The 24,472-nt window shown below is 40.7% G+C and overlaps 1 protein-coding gene across 1 annotated transcript in view; it reads right to left on the bottom strand.

Moving 5' to 3' along the window:
- Nucleotides 1-24,472, bottom strand: part of kiz (kizuna centrosomal protein) — a 141,452-nt gene that overhangs the window by 92,763 nt on the left and 24,217 nt on the right. Inside the window, exons 3-4 of the mRNA XM_078230606.1 lie at nucleotides 23,423-23,579; nucleotides 3,361-3,450 (exon numbers count right to left, since the gene is read on the bottom strand). Coding sequence (XP_078086732.1) covers nucleotides 3,361-3,450; nucleotides 23,423-23,579 — 247 coding nt within the window. The remainder of the gene's footprint in view (nucleotides 1-3,360; nucleotides 3,451-23,422; nucleotides 23,580-24,472) is intronic.

The raw sequence follows: 24,472 nt of genomic DNA, 5'->3' as shown, positions 1-24,472 counted from the left end.
TTAAGTACAAAGCCATCCAAAGTGTCAGGATTTGATAATCCAAAGAGCTGACAAAATAAAGAAGCAAAGCTAACAAATTGTTAATTGTAACCTGCTATGTTGCTGTGTGCCATTTTTTGGCACACTAAGCATTCCACAACAAATCCAGTATGATTAGATGCAGAATAAAGCTCCCTACTATACAACGTTATGTTTTATTTCCAACCTCTAAGTAGAATGCCCTATTAAGCTAATGTGTCATGTTTCTCTTTCCCACACCAGCTAACCTGCGGCTTTTCCAAGAAAGATTGCCAATTTAGTGGCAATTAAATTAGTTATGTGTTGTGTGCCCATGTCCACTAAAAACTGGATGGAAAGCTCCCAAATTGATTTCACTTGCAGAGAAAACGTTCATATAATCAGTTTGTGCAGGATTTGAAACCAGGTCATAGAGGCAGATTGACAGTGTCTGGGAAAAAAAAATAAAGATTGGAAATATTCTATGGTTCAAAACATTTCTTTGCAATTCAGAACATGAAATATCATAAAGAATATTTAACAAAAGAAGCCTAAGGGAACTAGTGGGAGAATCAAGGACAACTTCAGCGTTCGAGGAAGGTGCCTCTTTTATTGATGTATCAGCTGGCAACTATTGATTACCATGCTTCACTGGTTAAGCACATACTCTGGAAGTCAACCAGACACATGCTGACTTATTGTGTGGGAGTGAAGAGAATGACAAAAGATTGCTAAACAGGTACATAAATCAAATTCCAAAGAGAAAGAGTGGAAGATGCAAGTTCACGTACTATTTAATGCAGATGTCTTTTGGATCAGATATCAAACAAACGTTCAGGCAGATGCTGAACAGTTTTTAGTGTTATTTGAAGAAGACCATGAGATTTCCTAGTGTCCAAACTAGCATTTCTCTCACAGTCAACACTACCAAAAAGCAGATCATCAGTCATTAATTTGCTGTCTGTGGGATTTAACCCAACTACTGCATTTGTCTGCATAATAATTATGACTACACTCCAAAACAAATCCATTCATTGTAAAGTGCTTTGGAAAGTTCGGTAAATGTGATAAGGCACTGTATAAATGCAGGTTCTTACTTCTTTCTCATGTGTAGGACAATAAATGTATGGCATTGTTTAGGAACATATCTAAACTGTTAAATTGCCTCTTGTTAGAAATTGGGAGTGGGGGCCTAAGGGAAATGGGGAGAGTTAAATATCACAGTTTTAAATGGGTAGAACAACAACTGACTTAAGCAGCTGAAAGGAAAGTGCCCTGTTTCAACAGCAGCAAGATATTTAAATGATTTTCCAAGACTGTCATAAGCCTTCTGTAATTGGAATAGTTTTTGTCCACTTTCGTCTGCTTGTTAGCATAAAGATAGCAAGTTTGGTTCACAGAAATGCAATGTTGTCTTTCATCTTAATGGAGATTCAAACATTTTTGGAGAGGAACACAGGCAATTCATCTTGCTTGTGGGTCACCTTATACATGTAAGTGTGGTAAACAGCCCACATCAGCACGAAAGGAGTAGCAGCAGAGTACAGCGCTTTTCCTAAGATTGACAGAAGTGCATTGTCAGAGCAATGTTGAGAAGCTTAATGCTGAAAGTAACTGATGGCACCTGATCCATGAAGGCTTAGCACTGTCACCAGGTGCAAGTGAATAGTATTCCAATCTCCAGCAATGCCACCTTTTCCACTGATGAGCACATAAAAGCTACATTCAACCTTGGACTGTACTGATGGTTCTGCCTTTTAAATGGATTTACTTTACACTTGAGTTAAAAAGGCAACTTACAATTTCAAGTTCAAATGTGAAAAGTATCAATAATAGAATTCCATTGATTCCATTACAACGTATGGCATGGTAATAAATTACTGGCATTCAAACACTTCCCTCAGATAGCTTCATGCCCCTCCTACTGGCTGGCTGAATGAAGCACAAATGAATGCACAGGAACAAGAAGTCTGTGTTTTCCATCATATCCTATGCATAATCTTTACAAAAATGTTTTTAAAAATTCACAGTACACCCCGGAAACTACATGAAGTGAAATGCAACGGCACCAACTAAAATCTAACATTCGTGAATTCTACAGGCTTCCCTTTCAAATGGTTCTTGAAGAGGATGGGACTAAACTGGCATGCTCTGACATCCTCTGGTCCTACATCAAAACCAATCATTCTAATAGATGATCTGGCACATAATTATGTCCACAATAAGCAATGAGCTCCTCCAGATCCATCCGCCTTGTTGTGAGACATTTGCATGGGAATTTGTGGGCCATGTGTGATGTGCAGTTGAGTGTACATCTCACTGTTTACAGCATAAAGGGACGGCACAGTAGCACAGTGGTTAGCACTGCTGCTTCACAGCGCCAGGGACCCGGGTTCGATTCCCGGCTTGGGTCACTGTCTGTGTGGAGTTTGCACATTCTCCCCGTGTCTGCGTGGGTTTCCTCCGGGTGCTCCGGTTTCCTCTCGCATCCTGAAAGACGTGCTGGTTAGGTGCATTGACCCGAACAGGCGCCGGAGTGTGGCGACTAGGGGAATTTCACAGTAACTTCACTGCACTGCTAATGTAAGCCTTACTTGTGACTAATAAATAAACTTTACTTTTTTTAAAAGGTGGGCAAATTGTACATGGTTGAGGATAGCATATAAGCTGTGAAATTTTAAATGAGCTAAAGTTTATGGAAAGTAAATGATAAGAGGAAAGCATTAGAATAACAAATGACGGAGGTGGAAGCAGGCGTGTTTTACAATAAGGACTATATAGAGACAGAATTCAACATGAGCTGAACATTCCGGTTCAGCCTGACACAGCTGTAACAAAGTCTCTTGTGGATCAAGCATTTTTGAAACATATACCAATGTGACTTCACTCTTTTTCGACTTAGACCTTCATGAAGTAGTCACAGTACATGCTGTATGGTCGGGATTTTACAGCCTCACTCGGGCGAGCCCGGAAATTCCCACCAGAGGTCAACGGAGAGTTCCGTTGTCGGACCCTTGCCCACGCCGATTCCGTGGCGGGCGAGGTGAGAGAGTTCCGGCTGTCTCCACATGGAGAGACAGAAGAGTAAAGATAGAATTTCAAGAATGGTGAATCAACCAATAATACCTCCAGAAAAGTTATAAGAACTTTTGACTGAACATTCCTTGCCATCACCTGAAATAATATTGAAACATGCAAATCTCCTAAATTGCACGAAGATATCGAGAGCCATTATATGACAAAACATTCCTCTGAGTGTCACATTAAAAATAAATCATTAGATACGTTATATAAGCTTGTACGTGATTTTTCTTTGGCAAAAATAAATAAAATACATAAATAAAAAAACTTTTCCAATCTTACTTGTTCCATACTTGTTTCCTTCTTCCCTTGTGGTTTCAAGTTCTTACTCCAAACTGGAAGTAACCTTTCGATCTGTTTTTCATATTCAACCTATGATACACAAAAATATGTAGGTGTTACTTTAACCTTTCTCTTTTTTAATCTCAGTTCTGCTTTTGTAAGAAAAGCTGCACACATTGGGATCAGCCTCAGATCAATATCATGGCTCAGCTCCAGGCAGTGGAAACACATTGGATTGTGTGCTGGTCCATGTGGAGCAGGTAATACCATGCTGTTAAGAGTGGTGCACATGCTGGAAGTGGTCACAGGTTTGCTCAATGCATGAGGTATAATTATTAGAGCTTCTCTTGTAAACTGAAACCTCTACCTGTATACTCAGACAGGGGAGTATTGGTGCTGGGTGCATTGTGTAACTTGTGCAGTCTCACCAATCTGGTCTCCCGCTATTGCTCCTCCTCTTCCCCCAAGAAGCAAAGATACAGACTAATGGAAAACCCATTGGGGCAGGACGGTGGGGGCAACACGGTGACACAGTGGTTAGCACTGCTGCCTCACAGCGCCAGGGACACGGGTTCGATTCCCGGCTTGGGCCATGGTCCGTGTGGAGTCTGCACGTTTTCCCCGTGTCTGCATGGGTTTCCTCCGGATGCTCCAGTTTCCTCCCACTGTGCTGGTTTGGTGCATTGGCTATGCTAAATTCTCCCTCAGTGTACCCGAACAGGTGTTGGAGTGTGGCGACTAGGGGATTTTCACAGTAACTGCATTGCAGTGTTAATGTTAGACTACTTGTGACGCTAATAAATAAACTTAAAAAACTTAAAACCCCGTGTGAAAAGGAGGTTGGAGATATGTTATCAACATAGAATCATAGATCCCTACAGCGCAGAAGAAGGCCATTCGGCCCATCGAGTCTGCACCGACCACAATCCCACCCAGGCCCTACCCCCACATATTTACCCACTAATCCCTCTAACCTACGCATCTCAGGACTCTAAGGGGCAATTTTTAACCTGGCCAATCAACCTAACCCGCACATCTTTGGACTGTGGGAGGAAACCGGAGCACCCGGAGGAAACCCACGCAGACACGAGGAGAATGTGCAAACTCCACACAGACAGTGACCCGAGCCGGGAATCGAACCCAGGACCCTGGAGCTGTGAAGCAGCAGTGCTAACCACTGTGCTACCGTGCCGCCCCCCCATACATCAAGATACATCAAGATACAGACCGATGGCAAAGTAGATGGCAAGGAAATCAAACCAAAGCAATAATACCTTTAACAGCATCAGTAACCTAATAAACTTGTCATTTTGAACTTACTTTTGCCTTCACAATAATGCCTACTAAATTACATGCCAGTTTTATATCACCATGATTAAAACTTAGATTTGATTCTATGGAAAATGAGGCATATTATCATATTATTACAGCCTCATTTACTTGTATTCATGCAGAAATTGGAGGTGAGGGCACTTCCTCTCTCTGTTAAATATGATGGCTGAAAATTGGTAACACACTTAAGTGGGTATAGATTTGGCACAATGAATATTTGTCCTATTTTCCACATCTGTTCATCTAATTATCATCAATAAAGCAGGCATGGCAAAAAATCTAGCTCAGTACTGTTGGTAGGTTTAAAATCAAAAATTTTAATGTGAACTGACAATTTTGTAATTTGATTCAACATTTTGGGCAGGATTTTCCGGCCACGCTCACCCTAAAGCCGGAGAGTCCCGCCCGAGGTCAAAGGACCTTTGCATGGTCCGCCCCGCCTGTTACGATTCCCATGGTGGGCGGGATGGAAAAATTTCACCCATTATTTAGCAGAGTGAACTAACATGGGCAGAAGCCATTTTGTACTAATCTAGAAGACATTTTAAAAAATAAACCAGTTACTGCACTATTGGAAATTAGCCAGGACAAGCAGTATGTCTCACTGTGAGACAGTTGATGAATAAATAAATAATCATTAAATATATTGGTAGGGCTGGTTGTTTTATGTTTTATAATTGGACATAATTAACACTTGATTTTAAATACATTAATTGAAACTTAGTAAAAGTCTCTAAATTGTCAGACTTGTCTCTCAAACCAGGCTGCAAAGATAAGGTGTGCTGAACCTAAGCCTTCATGACGTTGGCAAGTTACATTAAGATGGGTTGTAAATGGGGCATTATTCAAGTATGAAGCATTTTGTATAGCCCATTCATTGTATTACTGCATCAAGGGATGCTCACAGGTGTCAGGAGCCAATTATAAGTTGGCAGACAGTTAAGTTAACCAATTATTGTTCAACAGTTAGGTTAATTTGAGATAAGAAAGTATAAATTGAGGGTTTAATTTTTTATATAGCATGTCCAGGTACTGAGTGGCCAGGAGGTTATCATCATTTCATGTCTTTGGCCTGATCAACAAAAGGAAGGTGAGAAATCTGATTAGTTGTCAAGTTAAGCTTTCACCTTTTACTGTTAATTGAAACTTTATCTTCTATCTTTTTAACATGTAACTTTTCTACCTTCTTAATTGTCAATAAATCTTTTAAATTTACCAATGGAAGCATTCAGTCTTGCCTGATGGTTGAATCTAGTATGGAACCAAATGATTTATTAGATAATTCACAATTGGGGGATTCATTGCAAACAACTTGTACCCCATAAATTGAATTTACAAATGTAAATAATGACATTTCAAAACCAAGAGTGTAATGAACTATACTAAATATTGTAAAATAATGAAGATCTGCAAGAGATAAATAAATGTGCATAGATTAAACTCCCAAATTAATTTTATTATTGGGCAAGGTTAAGTGGATATCTAAACTTTAGTATCTTTGATAATTAAATTTCAGAATGTTTTCATTATTTTACCTTGTATATGTACTCCATTCTGTCTACATTCTATGTAAAAAAAAACCCTGTACTTTACAGATATGCAATTTCCATTTCTCATAGTAAGCTCATTTCCAAAGTATATTCTAAATGGTCCTGACTATAGGAAAATGTGAAATTATGCATTTTCATAAGAAGAATAAAGCAGCTAAATATTACATAAATGGAGAAAAATTGCAGAAAGCTGCAGCACAGAGGGATTTGGAGGTCCTTAAGCTTAAGTCACAAAAAGCTAGCATGCAAGTTCAGCAGGTAATAGGGAAGGCAAATGGAATTTTGGCTTTTATTTCAGAGGGAATGGAGTATAAAAATAGAGTAAGGAGTCTAACAACACCAGGTTAAAGTCCAACAGGTTTATTTGGTAGCAAACGCCACTAGCTTTCGGAGCGCTGCTCCTTTTTCAGGTGAGTGGGAGTTCTGTTCACAAACAGGGCATATAAAGACACAAACTCAATTTACAAAATAATAGTTGGAATGGCCAATCTTGTGAACAGAACTCCCACTCACCTGACGAAGGAGCAGCGCTCCTTGTACCTTGTAAACCAAACCTGGTTTACTGTGAATAGTTTTGGTCTCCTTGTCAAAGGAAAGATATACTGGCATCGGAGGCAGTTCAGAGAAGTCTCACTAGGTTGATCCTGGGTATGCAGGGATTTTCTTATGAGGAGATGTTACGTACTCTTTGGAATTTAGAAGAATGAGAGGCAACCTGAGAAAGGCATATAGGATTCATAAGGACATGATTAAGGTAGTTGCTGAGAGGTTGTATCCCCTTGTGGGAGAGTCTAGGACCAGCGGGCACAATGTCAGAATTAAGGGATCACCCATTTACGACAGAGGTGAGGAGGAATTTCTTCTCTCAAGAGGGTAGTGAATATGTGGAATTCTTTACATTGAGGGTTGTAGAGGCTGGGTCATTAAGCATGTTCAAGGCTGAGATAGACAGATTCGTATTCAGTAAGGGAATCAAGGGTTATAGGGATAAGGCAGGAAAGTGGAGTTGAGGATTATCATGTCGGATCAGTCATGATTTCATCGAATGGTGCAGTAGACTCGATGGGCCGAATGGCCTACTTCTACTCCTTTGTCTTATGGACTCTTCCTAAAATAACCCCACCAACTTCTATCAGCTCTATGATTGGCATGCGCCTTACCGGTTTCTGTCGAAAGCAGCTGCTTTACAACTACCCAACCAGCTGCTTCAGTCTGCTTTGGTTTAATTAATTGCTCCCCTCAAAGCTTTGAAGACTTTAAACATTATAAAGGTGCAAAATAGGGCAACAGTTGCAGAGCCATAAAACATATTTGATTATAATTAAGTAGACAGCTAAAACACAAATCTAAGGACAGAGTTTCAGATACTTTATAAAGCATTAGTAATGTCAGAGGTAGACATGTTGTTGCCATGCATAAGAGATCTAGATGCAGGGGAGAAGATTCAAAGGAAGGCAATAAGATGAATCCACATTTTGAAGCTAAATCTCTTCTCATTTAAAATAAATGGGGAGAGAAATTATCCAAGTTCTCTTAGAAGTCATGAAGTGATTAAATAAAAAAATGTCTGATCAGTTCCATTCATTTTGATTCAATTCTAACAGCAAAAACTGAGCTTCTTTTTAAAATTACTGTTAATCTAAGCATAAGATATCACTTTTTCACACTTTGTATTAAAATAAAATCATAATGTTACAGCAGAGAAATAGGACATTTACCAATCAAGTGTGCACTATTATCTTGCTCTACACAAGGGTGGCACGGTAGCACAGTGGTTAACAGTGCTGCCTCACAGCGCCAAGTACCCAGGTTCAATTCCTGCTTTGGTTCACTGTCTGTGTGGAGTTTGCACTTTCTCCCCATGTCTGCGTGGGTTTCCTCCAGGTGCTCCGGTTTCCTCCCATAGTTTGAAAGATGTGCTGGTTAGGTGCATTGGCCATGCTAAATTCTCCCTCAGTGTAACCAAGCAGGCGCCGAAGTGTGGCGACTAGGGGAATTTCGCAGTACCTTCACTGCAGTGTTAATGTAAGCCTTACGTGTGACTAATAAATAAAACTAAAAATAAAATTTATTGCTTAATCAACAGCATCCCATCCTTCTGCACTTTATTATTACTCAAGCAACCATCTCATTTGCTTCAACCATAGACTGTGAGAAAGAATTGTACATTCTAACCACCATTAGCTGAAGATTTTTTTGTAACCTTTCTAGATAACACATTCCATACCTATGCAATAAACTGCCATCTAGCGCAGGAAACATTAAGCTCAATGAAACATTCAAGAGGGAAGTAAATCAGTTCGCGATTTAGCAAAACTTGCAAGAATACACACCAGTTTTATGTAGGGAAATTCTCGGAAGAATAAACTGTCGGACAAATTGTCCCTTGGGAGTCCTACGTTGCTTTTTTTGATAAACAATCAGTGGACAAAACTACTCTGCATGAAAATGGCCAACATGCCTGTTTTTCTCTATAGTTAACCAAGTAACAAAACTCCATTCTCAGAAATCATATGTTTAAAACTACACGATTGCACAATTTCACTAACATATACTGCCATTTTTGTTTAAACATTAATTCCTTTTCCACCCCCCAAGTAATAGTTTGGTTTTAGCTATGGGGGGAAAAAAACTATGAAATATTTAAGGTCTTTAAAATAAAGAGTGAAAATGAATAAAAATACAATTAATGGGGAAGAAAGCAAAATTCAAATGCTAAGCAATCAATGGGAGACAAAGTTGCCCTTTGACTGCATTAACACTGTAACAAACAACAAGAAATGTTTGATAATTGAGTTTGGTGTATATGATAAAGCGGCATAAATTGCGCGAAGCACTGATACAGGAGAGTATTATATTTGGCTCAGACCTCTGAAAATTGAGTATTTATTTTCTGGGACGTGAAAGGCCAAAGTCCACAGTGTTGGACACTGCAGTGTAGTGCAAGATAACTGACCAGGACTTGGAACTTTCATATAGAAAAGATACTGAGTTAGATGAAGTGCTTTATATGGCTTCAAATGATATTTTAGCCTTAATTAGCGGCTATGGATAATTGAAGAGCAATTATCAGTTGATAGACTTTGGTCAGTTATTTTGATTTTTCAGACATTACGTTATGGATTTTTAATTCGTAAGGGAGTCAAGGGTTATGGGGATAAGGCAGGAAAGTGAAGCTGAGGATTAAATCAGATCAGTCATCATCTCACTGAATGGCGGAGCAGATGGGCCAAATTGCCTAAGTCTGATCCAACATCTTATGTTACAAAAATTTGTTCCCAAAGCCCTTTTTAAGCCCTATGTAAGAGTTTTGTCCAAAATTTACTTTTTCAGATATAACCATTAACCAGAATCCATTTCCAATTCACACAGTTGAACATGGCGAATTTAAGACTGCCAAATATTATATCCATGTATCTTGTATCCAGAATTAAAGACTCCCACATACACCTCAACATTATACCTAAAAGCTTTGCAGTGGCAATTAGCGAGACTTCTAGTTCATATCTTAAAGGGTTCATTAATTTTAAAAATCCCAATTTAATTTATTAAATTTCACATATTCCAAATTAAATAAAACTTTCAACAGCAAGAATGGCTGAATAATTTCCAATTGAATTACTGCCAGATATTTCAAGGCTTCAATTAGATCTTAAAGGGCCAACATTCATTCCAAACTAAAAATATTGGTGTAGCTCATCTTCCACGTTTTAACTTTAGCTAACACAGCAATCATATTCATACTGTTTCCAGGAAGACATATGCGTACATAGGTACCTAGATAGAACTAATAATGAGTAGTAATGCTTTTAACTTCTTTTCCTCTGGTCCTGTTGCAAGGTTAAGAGTCACGAGGTCATATGCACCAGTATATATTATCCAAAAATGTAACGGATCCATTTACAAATGACACAAACTCTTGAAAGTCCTTTTCAAACATTTTTAAATTCAATTACAAATCCCCCTAACATTTTGAAGTAAATATAAATGTAAACCCGCCCCACCTAGACTTTAGATTTTATTTAGTATGATTTAGTGTGCTTGCTTTACTTGCCCATTTTATACCAACGTGTGAACATGAAAATAAGCTATGTTGAATTTGCTAACTGAATATAACAAGCTAACTTAATATAGAGATATGAAGTAATCACTGACTAGCAACAGATAGTTTTATTAGTAGGAAGTAACTCAATTATCCTGTAATTGAAGGATAAGTAATTATTAATCAAATATGTCAAATCTTTGTATTTTTCCATCAACTCCCCTGTGAAAAAATTAAAAGTGCTGTCACAGAGACTGGAAAAAAAGAGCCTCAACTATCCATGGGACCCTCTCGTATCAAGAACACACTGGCCTTGTCTGGCTCAGTCTCAGTTGGATCAATGTGTTGCCTGTAAGCCTTAAGATAAGGGACGCCGCTTTAAGCAAGCCATTGTCTTACATTTAAGGCAATTTGTGCAATTAGCTAGAACCAATTAAATTAATCCTTACAACATTATTGGCCAATTAGCCAATTCCAGTGACATGGACTAAGGTGGGTGATGTTATGTATTTATATTAATTCTTAGTAGCTTACTGAAGTTCTGTTGTGTTAATGTATTAAGATATTCACTGGAAGTGAAGTCACAAGTCCCTAGTGTGAGGAAAGACAGAAGATGCAGCCATGGAAGAGAGCACACACCTGTAAATAAAGCTCTGTTGTTTTCAACCCTCTGTGCTCCCTAGTGCCATTCTCCAATATACAATATAAAAACTAATGATGAGAACAATGAGCAGCACTGTTAGCGACCCAGGATGAAGATATTTGCCAAGAAAAGTCTGGAACAGAAAGGTTAGAAATGAAGCTTTTCACATGTGCTCCAGACCCAACGGGCTCAGTGGGTGTGAGCAACGGCAATCTGATGCAGAGCACTTATAGATTGGGTGTGTTAAATAAGAGGCTGAAGCTCAGGTTGTTGTCTTACATGAAAGAAAAATCAAGGTATCTGCGAAGTGCACATACGGGAAACCTCCATTAGTAGAGTAATGGCGGGAATTTTTGGCATCTTGGCACCACATGTTGAAAATGTGAAGCGATGGAGCTCCAATAGTGAGCTTTTTGGCTAGTTTGCGTAGGCAAATAAAATAGCTAATGATATCAGGGTGCCCACTTTCTTGAGCGTGATGGGAGGAAAAATTCTAAAGGAACACAATGTTGTGTTTGATGGAGAATTAGGGAGCATAAAGGATATTACAGATGAACTGAAAATAAAAGAAGGAAGCCAAACAAAATGCTTGAAGGCAAGGTCTGTACCATACAATACACATCTCTTTGACCTGTGTTTGATGCTCCCTCCACCCACATTGTCTGTACCTTTAAGACCTGGCTGGCTGTAGGGATTCGCATTCTAATTAGTATTCTGTAACTTGATTTCTGTGTCTGTGCACTGTTTGAGAGCACATTTCCACTCCATCTGACGAAGGAGCAGCGCTCCGAACGCTTATGGTATTTGCTACCAAATAAACCTGTTGGACTTTAACCTGGTGTTGTGAGACTTCTTACTGTGTTCACCCCAGTCCACACCATATGCTATTGGCCAAAGGTATAAGTTTAAGTGCAACCTGAGAAGCCAGGCACTAAAACTATGAACAGCTCATAGATATTTCCCAAGCACATTTTTCGCCAAGCCTTTGGTGATTGCAAAGTGCTTCAGATTCCAAAATAGAAACCAAGGGGGAGTCAATTGGCACAAGGAGTTGAGGTTATTGTCCCTTCTTCTGGGTTGGCCATCCATTTGAAAGTGTGAAATCTATAGGGTTTTGCTGAGAAGTATATTTTAACTTCATTTCCTCTTATTAGTTAGCTAATTAATAGTTCTTTGATTGATTAGCCTTTAGTTAATTGATAAGTGTAGTGTTGTTTTATTTTGCTTATAATCAATAAATGTTGGTATTATTTGCTCATTCAGTGTCTGAGTCTTTGCCTGGTGGGTATATCTCTGGTGTTGTTAAACTTCTTACTGGGTATATCTCTGTCAGGCAAAGGTCAAAGGAATAATTTGGGTTTCACTAATTGGGCTGCATGCAATCAAATCAAATCTATATTTATTAAATAGCATTTTCTGCAACTTATACAGCTTTTTTCCTGTTACTACATCAGGGTCAAAGGCCCTGTAATACCAGGAACGGAGAATTTTAGCTATGTGAAACAGTTGGATATACTGGCGTTAATTTCTTTGGACCAGGTACCACAAAAACGCCTCTATTTTTGAAATAATTTTTTTTTAAACTTTCAACTGATGGAAATTTGGTACTTAAAAAAAATGAGACAGCAACCTTCTTTAAATATGAGATCAACACCATCTGACGAAGGTGACAAGCAGACAAGAATATTCTCTGAAAGGAAGCATGAAGGGAGAGACATTTCAAATGACATCAAAAATCGTCACTCTCAGGAAAACATTTAAAATGCAAAATGCTGAACTTTAATCAACTGCAAATCCAATGGAAACTGCTCAGCAGCCAGATACACCCAACACACACTTTTTCACTCAATCCACATGAGTGACTGATGTCTGCCAGACAGATCACAGGCTTTTTCAATCGGTAGTAAACATCCATCTGGCACCAAGGCCCAGAAGATGATCAATATCTCAGCCCTAAAGCAGCCTGACCGAAGAGAGGAATTCCCTCTGCAGCTCACAAATAATATGGAAAATCATCACATATTCAATTCAATTCCAAAACATTGAGATCAAATAAAGTCAGCTGTACTAAATGCCTCTGTCCAGACCATTGGTTTCAAGCATCAATATAACTGACTAGTTTGATGAAGTGGAGATGCCGGCGTTGGACTGGGGTGAACACAGTAAGAGTTTTAACAACACCAGGTTAAAGTCCAACAGGTTTATTTGGTAGCAAATACCATTAGCTTTCGGAGCGCTGCTCCTTCGTCAGATGGAGTGGAAATCTGCTCTCAAACAGGGCACAGAGACACATAATCAAGTTACAGAATACTGATTAGAATGCGAATCCCTACAGCCAACCAGATCTTAAAGATACAGACAATGTGGGTGGAGGGAGCATTAAGCACAGGTTAAAGAGATGTGTATTGTCTCCAGACAGGATAGCCCGCAAGTCCAGGAGGCAAGCTGTGGGGGGATAATGTGACATAAATCCAACATCCCGGTTTAGGCCATCCTCGTGTATGCGGAACTTGGCTATCAGTTTCTGCTCAGCGACTCTGCGCTGTCGTGTGACGTGAAGGCCGCCTTGGAGAACGCTTACCTGAAGATCAGAGGCTGAATGCCCGTGACTGCTGAAGTGCTCCCCACAGGAAGAGAACAGTCTTGCCTGGTGATTGTCGAGCGGTGTTCATTCATCCGTTGTCGTAGCGTCTGCATGGTTTCCCCAATGTACCATGCCTCGGGATATCCTTCCCTGCAGCGTATCAGGTAGACAACATTGGCCGAGTTGCAAGAGTATGTACCGTGTACCTGGTAAATGGTGTTCTCACGTGAGATGATGGCATCCGTGTCGATGATCCGGCACGTCTTGCAGAGGTTGCTGTGGCAGGGTTGTGTGGTGTCGCGGTAACTGTTCTCCTGAAGACTGGGTAGTTTGCTGCGGACGATGGTCTGTTTGAGGTTGCGCGGTTGTTTGAAGGCAAGAAGTGGGGGTGTGGGGATGGCCTTGGCGAGATGTTCGTCTTCATCAATGACATGTTGAAGGCTCCGGAGGAGATGCCGTAGCTTCTCCGCTCCGGGGAAGTACTGGACGATGAAGGGTACTCTGTCCACCGTGTCCCGTGTTTGTCTTCTGAGGAGGTCGGTGCGGTTTTTCGCTGTGGCGCATCGGAACGTTTGATCGATGAGTCGCTGAAAGATGCCCTCATAAGAACAGGATATGGCGCTCAACTCATCGACTCAGGTGGCCTTCACGACACACGACAGCGCAGAGTCGCTGGGCAGAAACTGATAGCCAAGTTCCGCACACATGAGGACGGCCTAAACCGGGATGTTGGATTTATGTCACATTATCAGTAACCCCCACAGCTTGCCTCCTGGACTTGCAGGCTATCCTGTCAGGAGGCAATACACATCTCTTTAACCTGTGCTTAATGCTCCCTCCACCCACATTGTCTGTATCTTTAAGATCTGGTTGGCTGTAGGGATTCGCATTCTAATCAGTATTCTGTAACTTGATTATGTGTCTCTGTGCCCTGTTTGAGAGCACATTTCCACTCCATCTGATGAAGGAGCAGCGCTCCGAAAGCTAATGGTATTTGCTACCAAATAAACCTGTTGGACTTTAACCTGGTGTTGTTAAAACTCTTACTGTGTTCACCCCAGTCCAACGCCGCATCTCCACATAGTTTGATGAAAACAGTGTTGAAATATGTAACATCCTAGAACAAAAACAAGAAGCCTTCAATAATTCTCAGAACAACCCAAGATTCCATGTCAAGCAGGCAGCTTTCCAGCAGCTTAAGGCTGATTCCCAAAGATAAATCTGGAAGATAAACAGCATGTGCCGGGAAGAGAAAGCCTGAGAGGTGCAACAATATGCAGACCATCATGATACAAAAAGCAGTTATGAAGCCACCAGGACCATCTATAGATCAAGCTCAAATGGACAAAACCCCTTTGCTCACAGAAAGGTATTTCTCTTCTTAAGGATGACAATGTCATCTGTCAGTACTGGAAAGGACATTTTGAATAGCATCTCAACCATGAATTCACAATACAGCCGATACTCTCCAGGCTGCCTTCCAATACTCTGTGGTAGAATCCATGGATAAACTAGCCTTCGATGGGAGAACAGCAACAAGCTGAGGAAATCCTCCCGGAGATACAGTGTGGCTTTAGACCTTCCAGAGGAAATTTAGACATGCCTTCATTACCAGATAAATCCAAGAAAAATGTTGAGAACAACACCAGAACTCTCCATTGCATTTATTGACTTGACAAAAGCATCTGACTCAATAAAACATGAGGCTCTGTGGATTGTGCTCCAATTGGATGTCCAAGAAACTTCGTCACATTGCTGAATTACTTCATCATTAGATTAATTTGACCTGCCTTGAGTGGGAGATCTGAAAATAATGTCTTCAAAACCTTGATCAGGGTCAGGCAAGGCTGTGTGATAGTCTCCAAATTACTTACAATCTACCTGACAGTGGCTATTCATCTCAAAGGTTAACTGCTCTCTGGTAACAGTATTAAATCACTTGGAAGAAAACTCTAACCTCAGTTGCCTCTAATCCAAAACTAAACTGACCATCATAGATGTGCACAAGCTACAGTTTGCAGATGACTACAATGTTGTGGCCATTCTGCACGAAATTTGCAAGCTACTCTCAATCCCTTGTATTCTGCATACAAGTGATTTGGCCCATTCCTGAATATTGCCAAAACAAAACTCATATCTGGCCAGTCAAATATTCCACCTTCCCCCCCACAATAGAAATTGAATGGGACACTTTGGAACATGTTAAGCACTTCCCATACCTTGGAAACCATCTCTCTCAAAAGGCCACCATTGATAGGGAGTTCCAACACTGGATCAGGTGCATCAGCTCAGCCTTCTGCAAACTGCAGCAGCAAGTATTTAACAACAAATACCTCCTCAAATCAACAAAGGTCCTAGTGTACAAAGCAGTTATCGTCTTCACACTCCTGAAATGCAGTCAGCACAGGGCTGTGTATCAGTGACACATAAGGGTGCTAAATAAATTGTTTCAGCATCACTTCTACGCATCCTCCAGATTTAATAGGAGAACTGTCAAACAAATGCTGGTGTCCTTCTTGAGTAAGAAGTTTCACAACACTAGGTTAAAGTCCAACAGGTTTATTTGGTCGCAAAAGCCACAAGCTTTCGGAGCCTTAAGCTCCTTCTTCAGGTGAGTGGGAATTCTGTTCACAAACAGGGCATATAAAGACACAAACTCAATTTACAGAATAATGGTTGGAATGCGAATACACACACACACACACACTTAGCTAATCAAGTCTTAAAGGTACAAACAATGTGTGTGGAGAGAGCATTAAGACAGGTTAAAGAGATGTGTATTGTCTCCAGACAGGACAGCCAGTGAGACTCTGTAGGTCCAGGCAAACTGTGGGGATTACAGATAGTGTGACATGAACCCAATATCCCGGTTGAGGCCGTCCTCATGTGAGCGGAACTTGGCTAACAGTTTCTGCTCAGCGACTCTGCGCCATCGTGTGTCGTGAAGGCCGCCTTGGAGAATGCTTACCCGAATATCAGAGGCTGAATGCCTGTGACCGCTGAAGTGCTCCCCAACAGTCCTTCTTGAGGCCAGCTCAGCCTTGCATTCAGGCAAAACTCCTGCAAAATCAACTTAAATGGATTGGACACTGAGTCCAGATAGCCAAAAATGAGCTCCCTCAGGAATAACCTTTTCTTTATTCCACTTACTATCATATATTCTCCTATAAAGAAATTGTCATTAGTTTTCTTTGTCTGAAAAGTCCTTTTTTCATAACTCAGTCATGACACAATGAATCAGCTTCAATGATGATGGAACTTCTCTGCATTAATTTTAGGGCTTGTACTTGCATGAAATTTCATTTTCCATAATTTGTTTGCAAATTTTATCTTCCATAGCTCCTTGGCTGCTTCATTGGTCTTGACACTATTTGAGAGTTCGATGCAGCCATTTTTAAATGTATGTAAAATGCTCTGCACTCCTGCCATTGCTAGTGAAAGTTCGAATGATGAAAAAGAGCTGATGGATTAGTCAGTTCTTTTCTATCAAAACCCAAAGACAGAATAGGGAAGATCCTGACTTATTTCTAAACATCAAACCACACAGCGCCAGCAATGAAAGATCATCTTGTCAGGGTTGTGCAAGATGTGGTGCAAGAACGATTTTGCCACCCCAATGCCAACATGCAGTACAACTGAGACATTTATCCCTCTCCCCAGTAACATCTGACTGAAACTTGCTTCTGGACACTGGCACTGCTGTTCAGATACATTTTTTAAAAAATGCAAAAAGCATACTCGTGTTTAAAAATAATGCATATAAGTAACTAATCATCCAATTATATTAGTTATTTCAGCTGAGTGTCAAAAAGGGTGACAAAATGAACAGCAATTTCATTATCAGTACAGTTGTCAACAGCGTAATTGGCCTCTTTTATGTAAACATCCAACAGCTGCTACAGAATCTACTGAAAAGTGGAGACTTGGATAGGATTTAATTTCCATTCTCCCAAGACACAGCAGTTTTACATGAATCACACTTTACAGTAGTGCGTCTCCTAAATTACCTTTCAGATATTCCTTCAAAATGAGACATACATCATCTACTGAACGAGAAAGAAAATGAAGTTTAAATACTTTAAGGCACCTCCATTGTGTAATATTTCCTGCACTGTATGAGGAATTAGGGAAGAACAGTTCTAATAGGTTTTTACCGTTATGATGCCATTAGTGGTGGAATATCAATGGAATATCATATTCCATTTGATATTCAAACCCGCAGTCAACAAAATTTCCTAAAGAAACAATTTTTTGCTGCATTGTTGCCAGGAACTTATTTTTTCCAGTTACAAAATACAACACACCCACAAACATTCCATTCTAAATAACTACATTAGGCACACACAAATCCACAGCTGTACGAGAACATTGTCCAGAAGAAGAAACCCGGCCTGCTTTAAATGCTGCTCATCATTTGTTTCCTGATCATTCCCATTATTACTTTTTGCTTGCTGCTTATTCCAGCTGATTAGAGCACGGTACATAATCAATAGGCAGATGCTGCACCATTAATTCTAGAAGGGCTGAGATTAGAAAAATTAGCAAGTTAAGGAATCAGTTGATGTTCAGTTACAAGAATGAGGTTCCATAGAATCTGGCTTCTTTCGCATAATTGAAATATAGAACCTGATCATGGACAGTGTAGGGGAGAACACGACATACAGCTGGCAAACTTGGTTAAACACCAACTTAAGACACTGAATGCACAAAGTGGAAAGGAATAGATTGGTTATAGGGGTCTCCTCAAGGTTAACCTTTCTGGAGCCCCCTCTCCCTAAATCCAAAGTTAACTTTGTACCTACCACTCCTCAAAGAGAAGACAAAATACCTGCTTAATGGTACACACACGTAATCAGAATTATGTGGTCACATCGGCCTCTCCCCACTGCAAGAAAGCACCTTGTCCTGCTATTTCTCTACAGTAAGGAGGCAGAAGTTGGAAACTCAACTTGTCAATTCTAGAGGTGACCCCACATCCTATCACTGCACGTGCATTAGCATGGAATGCCAGCCTGCTGACATACTCAGCTACTTACACCCATGATCATTGCTCTTCCACATAATATTGTGCTTATTTAAACTTTTATAATCTTATCACTGTCCTTTTACTTCACTCAAATGCTCATAGAATAGCATTGCTTTGTTTATTGTGGTTATGTTTTAATATTGCATCTGTCTGATATATATTGATTCCCTATGTTTTATTAATTTTCTTCTTTAATTATCTATTTTGTTCAAAAAATGCTGCATAGTTACAATATTGTGTTACAGAAGTGAGAATATGTAAACTGAACTCTGAGTAAATATCAACTGAAGAGTAGTTTGTCCAAACTGAAAAACAGGTTTGTACCAATCAGGATGTCTGTTCCCTTTTCACCCTCCCTGGGTGGAAAGCAACTTACGTCTTGTGGCTAGCTGGCTGTCCTCCAGGGTTACAGTCTATTGTTTTTCTTAAATCCAGCCAGGAAAAGAATTAGAATTATTTTGTTACTGAACAAATACTCCTGAACTTCTGAATGAAAATATGCAACATTCAAGCCTTCCCATAAAATGCACTATCATTCACTCATTGTTGAAAATATTACCTTTTCATTTCACAAGTATGAACAAAAGCAAATAACTTGCCTGACCTTGACTTAAAGAGAGATTATTACTTTTTAAAATATGCACAATCCAAACTATATAAAAAATTAGAATGAGTGCAAACCTTTGTGATTGAATAGGTAAATAATGAGTAATGAGCAAAAATGACCAACCTGCCAGTTGCATCTTTTACTGATGGTTGGTCCAAGACCACTATTGCATTGGTCTTACATCCATTAATAAGAGTGAGGGCTAAATTCAGTACCTAACCACTTGTCTCCCCCACCAAGCCACACGCCACTCACTTTCCTGATATGCAGCAGTTCTACCTTCCTTCTATTCCACAGAAATCTGGATTATCATTATTCATCCAAAATGAATCCAATTTTTTCACCTTATGAGTGACAAAAGTGTCATGAAATTATATCATGTCAAATATGAAACAAAGACCTTTCTTAACATAACCCCAGTAAGGGACTTGGGTTTCACATACCAAGAAAACTGTTAGAGTGACAGAATAAGGTTGTTCAGTTTTTCATACAACTGGTGAAAACTTCTGTTCTGCAGTTAAATTGTGCAATGAAAATATCTAATCTCTGTTTCTGATATCCAGAATGGATAGATCATAAATACTGGTTTTGAGGATGTGTCCATGTTGCCTCAAGTTTCCACCAGCCCTGTGACAAATCATCGAATATTGTTGTCACAGAGCTGCTGAATACAAAGAGTAGATGTGGTCACAATTGTATTTCATTGTTCTGCATGCTTTGTAAAAGAAATAGTTCCGTTTGCAAAAGATTACACAAATTTTATCCTCCCCTGAAGGTGCAGATACTTGCTGGAGTCGTATCACAGTCATTATCCTGTGTGATCCTTGATAATGAGCGTTAGAAGGTATTTAACCACAGTGTTGAAAAGTGAAAAACAGTGTTTACACACATGCACTTTTCAGAATGGGTCACTGAATAATAGTCAAGAGCAGGAGCTCTGTCAGCTTTATTCCACTTCCTGACACATGAATAAAGAGGTATTATAGCGTTTTATGGACACTCCAGCAGTGATCACCTAATTCAGCTTCAACCAGGAAAAAAACCTGGAACCTTCTTGGTCCAATTATCTTTGTTCCATGCTGTGTGTTGCTTTTACCCACTATATTGATTGAGTTACAAACATTTATGGTAATCCCAATATATATATATATTTTTTAAAATCTCACTTTAGAAAGCAGAATGTTCAGAAGCAAATAAAGCTAATCGAAGTGATGTAAATGTCCAGCTTATAATATCCAACATAACATTTTATTTGAGAAAAAAATCCTCCTCTGCGGACATCCACATTGAAAAATCATTCAAATCTGAATCCTTTGTTCACCAATTCTAAATTTAATACTGAAGAATATTGCCAGGACAATCACCAATAACCAACTCACCAAAATAATCTTTCCGTTGGTAACTGGAAGACCAGTTACCAAAGATTGAATTTGGTTTAGAATAAAACCACCCAAACCAAAGTCTATTTGAGAAAGTGAGAGGGCATGGGATCCAAGGGGCTGTTGCCTTGTGGATCCAGAACTGGCTTGCCTGCAGAAGGCAGAGAGTGGCTGTGGAGGGGTCTTTCTCTGCATGGAGGTCAGTGACCAGTGGAGTGCCCCAGGGATCTGTTCTGGGACCCTTGCTGTTTGTCATTTTCATAAATGACCTGGATGAGGAAGTGGAGGGATGGGTTGGTAAGTTTGCTGACGACACCAAGGTAGGTGGTGTTGTGGATAGTTTGGAGGGATGTCAGAAGTTGCAGCGAGACATAGATAGAATGCAAGACTGGGCGGAGAAGTGGCAGATGGACTTCAACCCGGATAAGTGTGTGGTGATCCATTTTGGCAGATCCAATGGGATGAAGCAGCAGTATAATATGAAGGGTACCATTCTTAGCAGTGTAGAGGATCAGAAGGACCTTGGGGTCCGGGTCCATAGGACTCTTAAATCGGCCTCGCAGGTGGAGGATGCGGTCAAGAAGGCGTACGGCGTACTGGCCTTCATTAATCGAGGGATTGAGTTTAGGAGTCGGGAGATAATGCTGCAGCTTTATAGGACCCTGGTTAGACCCCACTTGGAGTACTGCGCGCAGTTCTGGTCACCTCATTACAGGAAAGATGTTGAAGCCATTGAAAGGGTGCAGAGGAGATTTACAAGGATGTTGCCTGGATTGGGGGGCATGCCTTATGAGGATAGGTTGAGGGAGCTTGGTCTCTTCTCCCTGGAGAGACGAAGGATGAGAGGTGACCTGATAGAGGTTTACAAGATGTTGAGAGGTCTGGATAGGGTAGACTCTCAGAGGCTATTTCCAAGGGCTGAAATGGTTGCTACGAGAGGACACAGGTTTAAGGTGCTGGGGGGTAGGTACAGAGGAGATGTCAGGGGTAAGTTTTTCACTCAGAGGGTGGTGGGTGAGTGGAATCGGCTGACGTCGGTGGTGGTGGAGGCAAACTCGTTGGGGTCTTTTAAGAGACTTCTGGATGAGTACATGGGATTTAATGGGATTGAGGGCTATAGATAGGCCTAGAGGTGGGGATGTGATCGGCGCAACTTGTGGGCCGAAGGGCCTGTTTGTGCTGTGGCTTTCTATGTTCTATGTTCTATGTTCTATTTCAAATGTGCTGTATTTGAAAAATGCACAGTGAAAGGAAAAAGGTTGCACATCCATTATTTTATACAATTGGTGGCATCTGTAACAGAACATAGCCTTCATAACTTGATGCATCTCCCAAATTATCAATTTACAATATATACTGATTAATTTTCTGGATATAGAAACATAGAAAACTACAGCACAAAACAGGCCCTTCGGCCCCACAAGTTGTGCCGAACATATCCCTACCTTTTAGGCCTACCTATAACCCTCCATCCTATTAAGTCCCATGTACTCATCCAGGAGTCTCTTAAAAGACCCTATTGAGTTTGCCTCCACCACCACTGACGGCAGCCGATTCCACTCGCCCACCATCTGTGTGAAAAACTTCCCCCTAACATTTCCCCTGTACCTACCCCCCAGCACCTTAAACCTGTGTCCTCTCGTAGCAGCCATTTCCACCCTGGGAAAAAGCCTCTGAGAGTCCACCCGATCTATGCCTCTCAACATCTTATATACCTCTATTAGGTCTCCTCTCATCCGACGACTCTCCAAGGATAAAAGACCGAGCTCCCTCGGTCATAAGGCATGCCACTCAATCCAGGCAACATCCTTGTAAATCTCCTCTGCACCCTTTCAATCTTTTCCACATCCTTCCTGTAATGAGGCGACCAGAACTGAGCACAGTACTCCAAGCGGGGTCTGACGAGGGTCTTATCTAGCTGCATCATTATCCCCGGACTCCTAAACTCAATCCCTCGATTGATAAAGGCCAGCACACCATACGCCTTCTTAACCACCTCCTCCACCTGCGGGGCCGATTTTAGAGTCCTATGGACCCGGACCCCAAGGTCCTTCTGATCCTCTACAGTACTAAGAGTCTTTCCCTTTATATTGTACTCCTTCATCCCATTCGACCTGCCAAAATGGACCACTACGCATTTATCTGGGTTGAAGTCCATCTGCCACTTGTCCGCCCAGTCTTGCATCCTATCTATGTCCCTCTGTAACTTCTGACATCCCTCCAGACTATCCACAACCCCACCAACCTTTGTGTCGTCAGCAAACTTACCAACCCATCCCTCCACCAACAATAATCATAGAGTCCCGACAGTGCAGAAGGAGGCCATTCGGCCCATCGAGCCTGCACCGATAACAATCCCACCAAGGCCCTATCCCCGTGATCACACAACTTAGAGACCCGAGTTCGATTCCTGACTTGGATCACTGTCTGTGTGGATTTTGTACATTCTCCCCGTGTCTGTGTGAGTTTCCTCCGGGTGCTTCGGTTCCCTCCCACACTCCAAAGATGTGCGGGTTAGGCTGATTGGCCATGCTAAATTGCCCCTTAGTGTCAGGGGGACTAGCTAGAGTAAATGCATAGGGTAATGGGGATATGGTTTGGGTGGGATTGTGGTTGGTGCAGACTCAATAGGCCAAATGGCCTCCTTCTGCACTGTAGAATTCTACGATTCTCAACTCTATATATCTGAACTACATGAGAATCTGGAAAAAAACAAAATTACACCAGCCTACAGAATTGTCCAAAATTAATGAATGGAAGTGGTCTGAAAGCTACAGTCTTGTGCAAGTCACACAAAGATTATAAACTACTTTTCTGTTTTGTAACTTCCGCTGAAATCTTGATACCATTCAATTTATTAAATAGTAACCACTTGGATTAGCAGTTAATAATCCTCTACCTTCATTTGCTTCAGTGTGTCTGAGCCTGACGTTAGTGCTGTGACCTGGGCTTCAATACTCTCAAAATCCTTGAGCAATTGATGGTTACGAAGTTGGGCTTTTTTCTCCCGTTCACATAATTCTTTCAGACAACTTTTCAATCTGGCACTTCTTAGTCTGGAATTCAGAAAAAGAAACAGAGTGTCAGCAAAACACCTCTTTGGATAGAAAGAGCATCAGGCAAAATATTAGCCATATGCAAAATTGGACATTTTAGTATCTTAAAATGGCAACTCAAATCTGTTCAATTTTAAAATGATAATTCAAGTGTCAGCATATGCAAAGAAAGGTGATACCACCATTATGGGGAGGCAGTGACATAGTGGTACTGTCACTGTACTAGCAATCCAGAGACCCAGGGTAAAGCTCTGGGGATCCAAGTTCAAATCCCATCATGGCAAATGATGAAATTTAAATTGAATAAAAATCTGGAATGAAAAGTCTAATGATGATCATGAAACCATTGTTGATTTTCATAAAAACCCATCTGGTCCTTTAGGGAAGGAAATCTGCCATCCTTACCTGGTCTGACCTACATGTGACTCCAGAGCCACAGCAACGTGGTTGACTCTTAAATGCCCCCTGAAGGGTAATTAGGGATAGGCAATAAACGCTGACCAAGCCAGCAACACCCACATTCCAAAAATAATTTTTAAAATTAATACAGGTAAGTATGTCAGCCAGAATTAATGAGGCACAGATAGTACCATTGAAAGTTGATAGGGCAGACATTCGAATGAGTCGTCACCGTCACAAGGACGTGCGATCGGCCCGACTTTACCTAGAGTCACCAAAGCTGCCGGGCGAGCCATTTTGATATTAGTCCACCTATGCATGGAACACCCTGTGATCTCGGTTTCACTGATAGATGCTTTTCTTTCTACCTTCCCTGAAGGTGCCAATCTTCCAGAGATGCAGTTTCACATGGTCTTTTAATGGTAGAACTGTGCAATAGTGAGCAAAAGCTGTGCTGGACCAGGCCAGGATTTCCTGAGAATTTCCTCATCAGA

Source organism: Mustelus asterias, chromosome 15 (genome assembly GCF_964213995.1).
Source record: "Mustelus asterias chromosome 15, sMusAst1.hap1.1, whole genome shotgun sequence".
Lineage (NCBI taxonomy): Eukaryota > Metazoa > Chordata > Chondrichthyes > Carcharhiniformes > Triakidae > Mustelus > Mustelus asterias.
This window is presented reverse-complemented; position numbering and strand designations above follow the sequence as displayed.